The sequence below is a fragment of the Drosophila pseudoobscura genome, chromosome 3, assembly GCF_009870125.1.
Source record: "Drosophila pseudoobscura strain MV-25-SWS-2005 chromosome 3, UCI_Dpse_MV25, whole genome shotgun sequence".
NCBI lineage: Eukaryota > Metazoa > Arthropoda > Insecta > Diptera > Drosophilidae > Drosophila > Drosophila pseudoobscura.
Window position 1 is genome coordinate 5,289,989 of NC_046680.1, and position 12,098 is coordinate 5,302,086.

At 44.3% G+C, this 12,098-nt stretch overlaps 4 protein-coding genes across 4 annotated transcripts; 2 read left to right on the forward strand and 2 right to left on the reverse strand.

Annotated features, from left to right (window-relative positions):
* The first annotated feature begins 2,884 nt into the window (after positions 1-2,884).
* Positions 2,885-5,090, forward strand: LOC4803498 (nucleolar protein 9). The gene is made up of 2 exons (XM_001360176.4): positions 2,885-3,189; positions 3,244-5,090. The coding sequence occupies exons 1-2, from the start codon at positions 3,000-3,002 to the stop codon at positions 5,037-5,039; spliced, it is 1,986 nt and encodes a 661-aa protein (XP_001360213.1). The 5' UTR covers positions 2,885-2,999; the 3' UTR covers positions 5,040-5,090.
* A 60-nt stretch (positions 5,091-5,150) lies between these two features.
* sPLA2 (secretory Phospholipase A2) lies at positions 5,151-6,020 on the forward strand. The gene is made up of 2 exons (XM_001360177.4): positions 5,151-5,486; positions 5,554-6,020. The coding sequence occupies exons 1-2, from the start codon at positions 5,185-5,187 to the stop codon at positions 5,810-5,812; spliced, it is 561 nt and encodes a 186-aa protein (XP_001360214.2). The 5' UTR covers positions 5,151-5,184; the 3' UTR covers positions 5,813-6,020.
* Positions 6,021-6,211: 191 nt separating this feature from the next.
* LOC4803500 (phospholipase A2 large subunit) lies at positions 6,212-6,991 on the reverse strand. Its single transcript, XM_001360178.3, has 2 exons — positions 6,624-6,991; positions 6,212-6,555 (listed from the first exon to the last, which is right to left on the reverse strand). Exons 1-2 carry the CDS (start codon positions 6,866-6,868, stop codon positions 6,294-6,296), a joined length of 507 nt encoding a protein of 168 aa, XP_001360215.1. The 5' UTR covers positions 6,869-6,991; the 3' UTR covers positions 6,212-6,293.
* A 64-nt stretch (positions 6,992-7,055) lies between these two features.
* Spt5 (Transcription elongation factor subunit Spt5) lies at positions 7,056-11,462 on the reverse strand. The gene is made up of 12 exons (XM_001360179.4): positions 11,309-11,462; positions 10,800-11,199; positions 10,605-10,729; positions 10,405-10,542; positions 9,884-10,334; positions 9,744-9,814; positions 9,524-9,690; positions 9,290-9,462; positions 8,979-9,232; positions 8,705-8,900; positions 8,321-8,639; positions 7,056-8,256 (listed from the first exon to the last, which is right to left on the reverse strand). Exons 2-12 carry the CDS (start codon positions 11,169-11,171, stop codon positions 7,280-7,282), a joined length of 3,243 nt encoding a protein of 1,080 aa, XP_001360216.1. The 5' UTR covers positions 11,172-11,199; positions 11,309-11,462; the 3' UTR covers positions 7,056-7,279.
* Positions 11,463-12,098: the final 636 nt, after the last annotated feature.

A 12,098-nucleotide genomic window follows, 5' to 3' on the forward strand; every position in this document is an offset into this window, starting at 1 on the left:
GGGAGAAAGGACACCAGACCAGCAGCAGCACACACGTGTCTGGGCTGAGACTGTCTCTGACTCTGATTGAGATTGATGGTCACATATCTGGTTACAAAATATTTTGACTTCTTTTATCTTGCGGCGGCTTTTGCCGATAATTTAATTACGGCCTTAATGTGTTTGTTCTTCTGCCTTGTCGAAAATGAATTTAATGACCGCCTACAGGATATTTGGAGGCGGCAATAGGAAACCTTGGCATTTGCACCTTTCATTGAAGATTTCATTGAAGATTCTTCTCCGAAAATGTGCATACAAAACGGATTACAATAAAACCGAGTTCCACATGCCATCAGCATTTATTTGTCCGGTCCTTTAGGTCAAAGAAAATATCTGAAATGCCTTAAAGGGCTTATGAGGATACAATGGGTATTGATAATGCAGGACATGCATGTGCGTCTTGCGGGCCTTTTATTATGATCCCATGGAGCTGTCAATGATCTGTCAACCGTTTTTATGCTATTGCTGGAAAAATAACCTCATTGATCTGGATACCTTAGGAATACACACAGTATGTATATTCTCGAGAGTTGTAGGTTTCATTGGTTATGGCTATGTTAATTTTTTAGTATAGCTCAAATCGTTATATTACTTTTCTACTTTTTTTGCGCTTTTTTGGGTGGATGGATTCACTGAAGACCAAGCGCAACATAATTTTTGTCTAGAAAATATACCTTTTTGTTGCATCCCTTCGTTATAATTCACTGTACAATTTTAAATGTTTGCGGTAAATAAGTAAAACATTCGACTCTGTAAACCATTTAGGGTTTCCGCCCAACCTCCTGAAATGGATTTCTAGCTATCTTTGTTACAGGTCTCAAAGAATCCTTCAAAAACTCCCTCTCTTCACCAGTAAAGGTTTCTTCGGGAGTACCACAGGGCAGCCATCTAGGCCCCTTGCTCTTCACACTCTTTATTAATGGCTTGCCTTCGATATTAACATACTCTCGAGTACTTATGTATGCGGATGATGTTAAACTCTGTGTCCAGCATAAGGACATTTCATTTCATTCTCGCTTGCAATCCGATCTCAATAACTTTCAGTCATGGTGTTGTACAAACTTGTTACATCTTAATGCCTCTAAATGCAAAGTTATGACATTTCACCGTTCTAGCCCCTTGTTGGCTCCCTATACCCTATTTGGTGGTTCTCTTGAGAGAATTACCCTGGTGGATGATCTTCGTGTTATGTTAGACCCCAAGTTAAAGTTTTCCGAACACATTTCTACCATGGTAAATAAGGCCATGGGCGTGCTTGGGTTTATAAAGAGGTGGTCAAAGGAATTTGACGACCCTCTCTATACCTCGCTTGTTCGTCCGATCTTAGAATACGGCTCCTGTGTATGGTGCCCTCAGTACAAAGTACACCAGGACCGTATAGAATCAGTACAGAAAAACTTTTTACTCTGCGGGGCCTTAACTGGGATGCGGGTGTAAGACTCCCATCTTACTCTAGTAGACTATTATTAGTAAACCTCCCATCCTTAGTTAACCGTAGAAAAATGCTTGGTGTGATATTTATGCACAACTTGATCAGGGGTGACATAGACAGCCCTGATCTGTTGAGCCGCATAAACTTCACGATTCCTATTAGACTGACTAGAAATTTTATACCGTTGTTCCTTCCACTTTGTAGATCGAATTATTCCTTGCATGAACCGTTTAGGGTCTTATGCTCTGATTATAATTCCCTCTAGCATACTATATCCCCCACTAATTCTCTTCCTCTCATTAAATTACTAATCCTTAGTAATTAGTAATTGTAGTGGTATTTGCATTTTGAATGCATACCTAGTTCTCTTAGTAAGTTTAGTGCTAATTTTCCTCGAATATTAGTCTAATAGCTATCTTTCCAGAGTTCTGCTGGTTTCAGACGGGCCATTTGACGGTGCAGTAATTGCATCGCCTCTTGTAAGATGCAGTCATTGCATGTCAACGTCCAAGATTATGGGTATCTTAGCAGCTATCGCAAGCATTTGGAGATGTATATATAACAATTATAACAATTATGCGCCCAATTTTCAGCCTCGCCTCCAACGGAAAGACTCTCTTTATGTTTCGCCCCAGATATCTGCTGTCTTCTGCTGTCATGTTAATGTTCTTGTTAAGAAGTAACGGATCTTTGCCTAGAGCTTCAGAGAACCATCGTTAGCAAAATCGATTCAATAGTATCGAAATAATATTTGTATAAAATATATATATATTATATATTAATAAATTATTAAATAAACGCAATATAATAATTATATTACTCTTAATTAATTGATTAATATTAATTAGTAATAGTGTAGTACGTTACGTTTTATGTTTACGTTTTTAGATAGTTGCGTGTAGTGTCTACTATTCTGACTAGGGCTGCAAAATCAAATTTCAACTGTAAAAAAAGTGAAGCGGGCGCGTACGCTACCTCACACTCCGAAGTCCAAGGAGCAGCAGGGTCCTGTGCCGACAAAGTGTGGGAGGAAAAAATTAACATATAAACTTCAACTAATTTTAGCTTGTGCAAAAATGTCGGGGCTTTTAAAAGGAACAAAAGGAACAAAATTTTTAAAACTTACACATTTCCCCTTCAGGTGTCGCTTTTGGTGATACCATAAAAATGTAGTTAATATGTAGCAAATGTGTAATTTACGTGTAGTTACCATGAATGAAGAATCATCAAGAAATTAATTTAGTGGAAATTTTTTTACTTAAACCTCATTTTATAAACAATTCCCATGAAGATGGCAATTAAAATTAGCCACTTTTATATAAAATTGACTACATTATCGGGTAAAACTATTTGTTCAGAGCTGAGGGTCCTAGTTAGCTAGTAATATTCAACAGAACATAAAAATCGAGGAATATGATCGACCTCGAATAAGCCGCGGACGTAGTCACACTGAGTACAGCTGATCGTAGCGTGCGCGTTTTAATTTTAAAAGCGGACGATTTTCCCATTCGTCAAATTTTTGTTCGAAATGCAAACTGAAAGCAATGGAAAACGTAAACGACCAAAGAAGAAAGGCAATCGCTTCATGCGAAACGCCAAGGGCTTTGCCAAACAGGGAATCTTCGGCCGCGGGACGCATATAGACGATGAGCAGTTTAGTTACTTCATCAACATTCTGGATGCCATGAAGGCTGGGTTCGACGATGTGGAGGAGCGCGGTGAGTAAAAATTGTTTCTTTGTCAGTCGCATTACTTATTTACTTCCTGTGCAGTGAACATGGCCAACAATGTGTTTGAGCAGACGAAAGATCAGGAGATCCACTTGGCCTCCAATCAAATTGTGTCCAAGGCATTGGAATCGCTTATTGGATTTGTGGACAACGAGCAGCTGGAGCGATACTTCAACAAATTTGGGGACAGCCTGCGCCCCTTGTGCTCGGATAGATTTGCTTCCCATGTCCTACAGAAGATGCTTGAAATTGCCTTTTTGCGCGGCCTGGGCAAGGCAGCTGCCCAGGAAGTCAGCGATGGTCCGACCACAACAAAGCGAGCTAAGCCAGATGCCGCACAAATCGAGGAGGAATACAATTTGGAAACTGAGTTCAGCGACGACCACAGAGAGAAGTGTCGTCAGTTCGTGGTGCGGATCTCGAAGTTCATGCTCAACAACTTGGAGGACTTTGTGTGGGACAACTGCGCGAGTCACATCATGAGAACTGCGATATTGTGCCTAGTGGGCATGCATGTTCCAAAAATAGCATTCGAGAAAGGAGGGGCTGAGATGGCCAAGCATCGCAAGCTGTATACAGTGCCCGAGGACTGGCACGAGGTGATGAAAGAGTTTCCCCAACGCCTGGAAATGTGGCCACAATTCGTTGACTTCCCTTATCAAGAGCACTCATCCGCCTTATTAGGCGTCATCTGCCTAGCCTTGAGTGTGGCCGACAAAAGTTTTCTAAAGCACTTCGGCAAGAAAATATTATTGCAAAGCCTATTGAAGGCTAACGAAGAAAATGACGATGCAGTTGAGAAAAAGACGGACGCAAAAATTGAAATTGAAGACAATGATGGGGAGGAGAAGCCGACGGAAGAGAAAGAAAAGAGCGCTGAGGAGAAAAAGGACGATCCTATCCTGCCGAAAGTGTTTCACCATCAGAGCTCCGTCATCCTTCTAGAGACTATTCTGAGCGTGGCGGGTGCCAAGCTGCTGACCCAGCTATATGCGATGCTGTTCAGTGGCCGTGTCGGTTACCTCGCCAAACAGCAACAGACAAATTTTTCCGTCCAACGACTTCTTCAGAACATGAAAGAGGTAACAGACTTCGAGTCTATTTTTGCAGAGCTTCAGCCCCACGTGGAAGGGCTCCTGAAAATGGGATACACTGGCGTGGTATCTGCCTTGTGTGCCGCCTGCTTACGGCTGGGGTCCAAACAGGCCCAGATGATAGCCATTCTACAGAGTTCGCTTCATGTCAGTGGCGACAAAGAGAAGTCTAAGCTGTTCTTTAACTGCCTTATCAAACTGAAACCCTCTGAGATTCTGGCCAGCGATGAGTCGGGATTTGTCCATCTGCATGGCTCGCTGATTGCTCAGCATGTACTGCAGTTCAACAAACCCATTTTCCTGGTCAACTGCATCCTCGATCTGCCAGCCGCTCAACTAGCCCAGATCTTTAACACGCCCAACGGCTCCCACATAGTCGATGCCTTCATGCAGAGTAAGTTCATTGGCGAGAAGTCGCGTGAGCGCCTGATCCGTCAGCTAGATGGCTTCTATGTAGACTTGGCCATTACCCGCCACGGATCCCGTGTCCTCGAGCAGTGCTTCAAAGCCTCGCAAGAGGCGCAGAAGCTGCGCATTGCTAAGGAGCTCATCACGAAGGCTAACATGCTGAAGGGTTCGCCCTTTGGGCGCCTCATCTACGCAAAGTATCGCCTGGATACTTACAACCTCTCGCCCACTCAGTGGCAGGCGAGCTTGTCAAAGCAGTTGGATCCGGAGCAGCCCGAGACAAAGCGGAAGCCAGCCAAGACAGCAGCCGAAGCGTTTAAGGATATACTAAGCTAGGATTTTGATTTGTTGACAAAATAAAATGTAATTAAACACATGGATAGTGTACTAGGGTTGTTGCTTGACTTTTCAACAGCAGCTGATAAGCTATTGCATTGCGCGATGCGATGCTTAGTTTCATTGAGTCCGACAAAGCCGAAGCATGTGGCTGTTGCAGGGGCTATTTATTTGCTGTGTACTGGCCACCACCTGGGCCTTTGCGGATGAGGCCATCTTCGAGGACGAGGACATTTACAACCAGGCGCTGCCGCCAGTGCCACACACGGGAATTACGGCTCCAGGCACCAAATGGTGCGGGCCAGGCAACACCGCTGCCAACTTCGATGACCTGGGCAGAGAGCGGGAGACGGACAAGTGCTGTAGGTCCCACGACCACTGTGAGGAGATAATCGAGTCGCACAGCACACTGCACGGACTTCCCACCAACACGGATTGGTTTCCTATGTGAGGGCCGCCGTAGGCTCAGTGGAAAATCGATATCATGTCGTGACTTGACTGCTTTTTTTTACAGTCTCAAGTGTACCTGCGAGCAAGAGTTTATCAACTGCCTTCAGGCGGTCAACAGTCTCACCTCCAACACATTGGGCCGAATCTACTATGGCAGCCGGAGAAATTGCTTCGCCAAGGGATATCCCAAAACCGGCTGCAAACAATACCAGGAAGGCACGTTCCGCAAGCGCTGTATACGCTATAACGTTGACAAGGCCTCGGCAAAGATCTGGCAGTTCTATGACATGCCATTTTACACAATCCATCACACGAAAGCCTGACCTGTCCTGACCATGATAATTTTTCTGATGTTAGCTGATAAGTTTATTTGTTAGAATTTAAAAGTTTTAACCAGCTAAATCAGGGGCGTACTCAGAGGGGGAATGCATATTATAGATTTTGATAGATCTGGTACGAAAAAACGAAAACGGTTTTATTGGTTTTAAAAATATTCTCTAAGAAGATGAATACCTATTTTAAAACGTTTTAGTCTATTTTCGCAGTATTTTCGTTGGCACTCAGAAGGAAGTACATACATACCTCGTAAACAAGACTTCATCAGCTTCTTTCAACGTCGAAAAAACGTTGACCCCACAATGGAAAAACACCATTACAAATTTCATATCATATCTAGGGAATGATTATACAAAACTCAAGCTTTCGAAATTCGAAGTAATGGGATTTTGATTTGAATAGAATCGCAGGCTTATGTATTTGTAAATAATCGGAGGCCTTATCGCTGGCTAATGCCATAGTTCAATCTTATTTGCTCTGGGCATCAACATGTGTGTAGAAGGCCAGGTCGTAAAACTGCCAGCGTTTCGGCTGTGTTTCATCCACTTTATAGTTCAGGCAGCGCTTCTCGAACATCTCCACCTGATTCTCTCGACACGAGACGGTCGGATGACCATAGGCAAAGCAGACTTCTTTGGTCCGAAAGTATATGCGGCCCAATGTCAACGAATGTCCGTTGCGCAGGGAAGTGAGGCAATTTCGAAAGGCTGATTCGCAGGTACAGGAGAAGCTGGAAGCGGAAAGAAAATCATCCGTTAGCGAGAGGTAAAACGTATAGATCCGAGTGTTAAATCTTACATGGGGAAGATCCCATCGTTGCTTAGGCCATAGTCTTCCTGCTGCGGTGATATTTTTTCCTTGCAGTTGTCGTGCGAGCGACAGCATATGTCCAGCTCCCTTTCGATGCCCAGATCATCGTAATTGATCGCTATATTGCCTGGACCACACCATTTCGTGCCCGGTACAATTATGCCCAGGCCAAGAATGACATCGGAGGCACCGGCAAGCGCCAATACAGCAGCTACAAAATGTTGAAGGTGCATAATAGACAAAAGTAATCAGACGACTGATCAAAGGGGACTTTCGCAAAGAAGAAATTCGTCAACTGGATCGTCGCTACGGCTACATCGAATAATAAACACAGATTACGATTAAAGCCACCAGATCCGTTTTCTATGAATGAATGTACATATATTGTATTGAAGAATAGGAGATGCAAAGATTTGTGTATAACTTTTAGAGGTTTTATTGAGACAAGAATTCAGAATTGGAGACTTTATTTTAGAAAGAATTTATGTTCCGTTCCAAACCCCTCTAAGCACAGACCGGCTATTCCCAGTATATTTTATATTATATTCTGTTATATATGAAACATTTTGAATAATGCGTGTTCCATTGTACAATATGGCTACACTTGTGGGGATAAACATTAACTTTTTCAGAGTTTTCAGGATTTAATCAATGGATTTCATCTTGCAGAGATGATTAACTGGTATCATCTTGACCTCGTCGTTTATCTTGCAGACGAGCACGTCGCCTTCCTGCTTGGACAGTACCCGGCCAACCGACTCCCGTTCCTCGCCATAGATCACCTTGAACTCATCGCCACTGTTGGGCGGCACAGGTGCCAAGTGCTCGCTGACAATGGAGACGCTGCGGTCTTCCTGGCGTAAGAATACAGAGCACACACCATTGGAAACAGTGCGGATAATACCTGTTTGTCCAACAAGATCGGTGTCGTCGTGCGTATGAATCCGAACTTCAATATCGGTTGTGCACCAGTCGCCCATCGACGAGTCCAGGCTGGCCCCCGGTGTCTGGGGATTGTACGGAGATTGTGGTATACCACCGGGAGTGTTTGGTGAATAGGTCGATGGCGATGGGGTATTCAAGTAGCCAACTGGATAAGGCGAAGGCGCAGGACTGGGACTTGGATTGAATGGGCTGTAGCTTCTATCCGATCCGTATAAAGTACCAGGAGTTTGGGGGGCGAACTGAGATGTCATCTGATAGCCGGGAGTACTTGGATTGTAGCCGGGGCTTGGGCTGGGCTCCTCCAGCGAATAATCGAAATCGTTGTTTCGCGCCGGTGTTGTGTTTGCTGTCGGATCCCAAGCACCATGGCGTGGCGTCATGCTGCCATCGTGCGACGGTGTCATAGTGCCATAAGGAGTACGAGTATCTGTGTCCCAGTTCGGCGTTTGACTTCCGACCAAGGGGGTCTTAGATCCTGCCGCAGTGTAGCTTGGCGTTTGTGCCCCGTAGCCGGGCGTACGAGCTGGCGTGCGCCCATATGTGGAGACGCTTCCCTCTTTGCCGGGAACCCCAACGATGGCAATATGATTGCGATCGACCGATATCGTTTGACATGAAGTATGGAGCTCCACACGAGCTGTGGCCTCAGTTGCGTCCTTAACAATTCCCACAGCACCTGCAGAGATCACAAATAAGTCATATACATAATGATAAATGTACTGCTCAACAAAGAAAAATACCTTTATAGGGTCCGCCACTAATCTTGATGGTTTTACCCAGAATTTCGCGATCACGAGTCACGCGGAAACCACCTCTACCGCCGCGCGCCCCTCCGCGGGCTCCTCCTCGTCCGCCAGACGGATGCATGGGCGATTGAATACGCGGTGACATGAATCCAAGTCCGCCCATCGAACCAGCAGGATTTACGTTGGTCTTGCTGCCTCCAGCCAACTGCAAGTGCCGTGTCTTGCACACAAATATGCCTCCGTTTTCTGTATACATGCGGCAATGAAGGAACGCCAAGCTGCGATACAAGTGCTTGATTTCTCCGGAACGTCCCTGCGAATTAGAATCCGATTATTATTGTTATGAGAAATACTTCCAACGAACTCGTTGGTACTCACAGCATGAGGACCCTCCATAACCTTAACAATGTCGCGACGGCGAATCTGATTTTGGTCAGCATCCAGGGCCACAGTATTGCGGTTCTCTCGTCGCTTATGCAAAGCGGTTGGCTTGCATTCAATGCACTTTCCATTCATGCCCAGTACATGAAAGTTCTCACGCTCCAAACGCACAATAACACCCACATTCTGAGAGCTGATTTAAAAAATTCCCATTATTCCCATACCTGTTAGAGTCTGATGTGCGTTGGAAAATAGTGCACCTTAGACTTACTCAAGTTGCACCAAATCGCCCCATTGGAACTGGCCCAGACAGTCAACGCCTGTAGCCACATCAGAGCAGAGCTGCAGATCCCGTGGCAAAACCTCCAATTCGTGATTGGTCAAATCAGAGACGAGCACCACTCGCAAGGGCTCTACACGGATAATAAGTCCAGTTTCGCCCTCATATCGACCTGCCAACACCCTGGCATGGTCTCCAGTTTTAAAATACTTGCGCAGCTCACTCGCTTTAAAAATTAAAGGATCCTAAACAAAAAACCATTATTTAGTAGTGTACACAGTATGAGGAATCGCATGACGTACCTTTAGATCCTGATGCTTGGGCATAACCGTGATCATGGTGCCGTCAATGGCCACAATCTTCGCCTGCAAGTTCTCCAAGTCTCCCACGCAGACCTCAACATTGTCCCCCATGGAGAACGAGTGAGTCGAAGTGGGGTCATCCTTGACATTGCCCAAAAGTTCCAGATTCACCTCTGTTAGGGCACAGTAATGCTATTATGTGACAAAGGACGTTGGATATTTGATATGAATTACCTTCTGGAGATTCTTCGAAGCGCTCTAGCTCGGCTAAGGTGGGCTTTACGCCGTCTGATAGAATGGCTGACATGGTGAAGTTCTTGTAGAGAAAGCCCTTTCGCGAATACCGATTACCCTCAAATAGTAGAAAATCGCCATCTGAGTGTACCTCACCACCAATTGCCCTAGAAAACAAGTCGTTTATAAGGATTGGAATGGACAGCTGGTTACTCTGTACCTCACGGCTTCTGGATCAAACGGTTTTGCTACAGGCCGGCGTTTCTTCTTGCGCTTGCCATCGTCAGTTTCCTACAAGAGGAATTTAGTACATTTTGGGATTAGGTTGGTCCCAATTTCAACCATTTGCATTATAATTACTGTTGCTGTTGTCCTCAAGGCACCACGCATTCTTGTATAGTCGATGCGGGGTAGGAGTTTTAGATGAACTTGATTTTGGGCCAGATCGACGTAGTCCACCTGCGCAATATCGTCCTTGTAGAGTCCTCGCTTTAGGCGCACCCACTGCTTGACCTTGAGGCCGACCTGTTCCTTGACCACCTTTAAAACATCCGTCATTTCCTTGATGGGCACCATCTCTTGTTTCCATTTGCCCATCCGAAGATTTCCCACATTATCGATTGCGGTTTTGACGTGGGTCTGCTTATAGGCTTCTAGATAAATGTATCCCTTAACGCCCTCGGGAGCAATAATCGATTTGATCTGGATTGGGTCATCCGTATTTAGGTATGTTAAGAACTTTCGCATCAACAGTAAGGCGGTGGCCTTCTCCTCTCCAATGCGGCACTTAACCATCCATAAATTGGGATCCCTACGCGGATTCGAAATATACGTAGTAATGTCGAGTATGTATATGTATAGTATATCCCTATCAAACTCACTTAATGCCAGGCAGTAGGGTCTGCTGGGTGATCTCATCCGACATCTCTTCCCCGCCATCGCCAAAGTGTCGTTTTGCAATGGATTCGTCAGCATATTTTTTTCTCAGGTACTCTTCGATCTCATCTTCCTTTTGAGTGCTTTTGAGTGAATACAATATATATAGTGCAATTTGTACATATTTAATTTCAGGTATACTTACTCCCATAGATTTGTACCTCGCCTCCTTATTTCGATGTCCCTGGCCGTTGGACCGAGTTCATCAATCTCGTTTCCAACAATTCCTATCTCATTGGCACCTTCCTCCCATTCGTCATCCTCGTCGACCTTTTGATGGTGAGAGCCAGATTCAAGGATTAGACTACAAATTTGAATTGGCAAGCACTTGCGTACAAACCTCGTCGTCCACCTCCGCCTCGTCTATGATGAAGCCACCAAAACGTTCCTTTTTCTTTTTCTTTCGTGGATGATCGTCATTCTCTTCTTCTTCGTATTCCTCGGAGTCAATATCTTCTCCAGGCGGCTCCTCCTCTTCCTCCCCCGATTCGTCGCTTTTCGGCCGGTTTCCACGACCCTGAGGGGAGTCGGACCCAGAGCCCGAATGAGCCGACCGAGATCGGGATCTTGAGCGGGAGGATCTGGACATAGACCTTGACCTGGACCTCGAACGCTGGCCAGACTTGGATCTGACGCTGCGCTGCGACTTATTTGAAATCGATCCATCTTCTGAACCACTGTCCGACATATTGCTGACTTCGGAGTCTGACATTCTATGTAAAATCTGTAAACGTGTGCGACTGCGAGCAAGCACATCCCGAGAAAACATATTTAAAACAAATCGTGAGCATCTGAACGTTGAAATATTGGACGATGGTGCGCCATGGCAAGAGAAAAACATAGACTTACGGTGTGTTCACTTAGTTTTACAGCATCTGCGCCCGGAAATTTTCATCAAATCTAAATTTTCCAAAATCTTTTGATGCCACGCTAGAGATGGCAGCAGTGCAGCAGTGTGACCGTATAAATATATTAAAGTGTTGTTGAATACGTTTTACCATGAAATAAGAACTTTAGCGGAGTTCAGGTGGAAAATAGTCGTCTTTTTTAAAGATATAAAATATAAGATGAATCTAAAAGAAGAATTAGTATTATTATTGTTAATTTTATTTGCCGCGGCTTAGATGAAGCTGATATCCTGTTTAAATAAAGGGGGTTTGATTGTGTTAAGTTTACGGTATATTTTTTAAATGAGACAGTATACTTTGGTATATCTCTGACACTATTCTTGATCGATAAGTCCGTAAAAGTATTTTTTAGGATTGTCCAGTTTTTTTTAAAGACTAACCCTCTTGTCCAATGCACCAATGTAGAAACCGTGTAGAAACGCACCTATCAGTACCGAATTCCTGATCGTTTCCCGTCAAAATCTCAATTTGTTCAAAAATTTCCGGAAAAATGCATGTCAAAAAGTGGATAACGGAGGTTTTTCACGCTGGCGCTTCTAAGGAACTTATATGAAAATAAAACGCAAAATTTTTTCTAATTTCAACATGTAGTTAATTTGTAGCAACTGTGTAGTAACCTTGTAAGGACATGACTTTAGTGCAAATTGTTGTTGACCGTTTTTGCTTAAACTTCATTTTACAAACAATCCAGTAACAAAGAGTAATTCAAATTAACTAGTCTTGTACGAAAT

What these genes read in the sequence shown, in the direction of transcription:
- Spt5 (XM_001360179.4), bottom strand. Translation starts at nt 11,171, where the DNA reads ATGTCAGACTCCGAAGTCAGCAATATGTCGGACAGTGGTTCAGAAGAT. An exon ending in CCTTGAGGACAACAGCAACA is followed by an intron (nt 9,815 to 9,883) that starts GTAATTATAATG and finishes TTCCTCTTGTAG; the next exon opens with GAAACTGACGATGGCAAGCG. An exon ending in TTATGGAGGGTCCTCATGCT is followed by an intron (nt 8,640 to 8,704) that starts GTGAGTACCAAC and finishes TCTAATTCGCAG; the next exon opens with GGACGTTCCGGAGAAATCAA.
- sPLA2 (XM_001360177.4), top strand. Translation starts at nt 5,185, where the DNA reads ATGTGGCTGTTGCAGGGGCTATTTATTTGCTGTGTACTGGCCACCACC. An exon ending in AACACGGATTGGTTTCCTAT is followed by an intron (nt 5,487 to 5,553) that starts GTGAGGGCCGCC and finishes TTTTTTTTACAG; the next exon opens with TCTCAAGTGTACCTGCGAGC.
- LOC4803500 (XM_001360178.3), bottom strand. Translation starts at nt 6,868, where the DNA reads ATGCACCTTCAACATTTTGTAGCTGCTGTATTGGCGCTTGCCGGTGCC. An exon ending in AACGATGGGATCTTCCCCAT is followed by an intron (nt 6,556 to 6,623) that starts GTAAGATTTAAC and finishes TTCCGCTTCCAG; the next exon opens with CTTCTCCTGTACCTGCGAAT.
- LOC4803498 (XM_001360176.4), top strand. Translation starts at nt 3,000, where the DNA reads ATGCAAACTGAAAGCAATGGAAAACGTAAACGACCAAAGAAGAAAGGC. An exon ending in CGACGATGTGGAGGAGCGCG is followed by an intron (nt 3,190 to 3,243) that starts GTGAGTAAAAAT and finishes CTTCCTGTGCAG; the next exon opens with TGAACATGGCCAACAATGTG.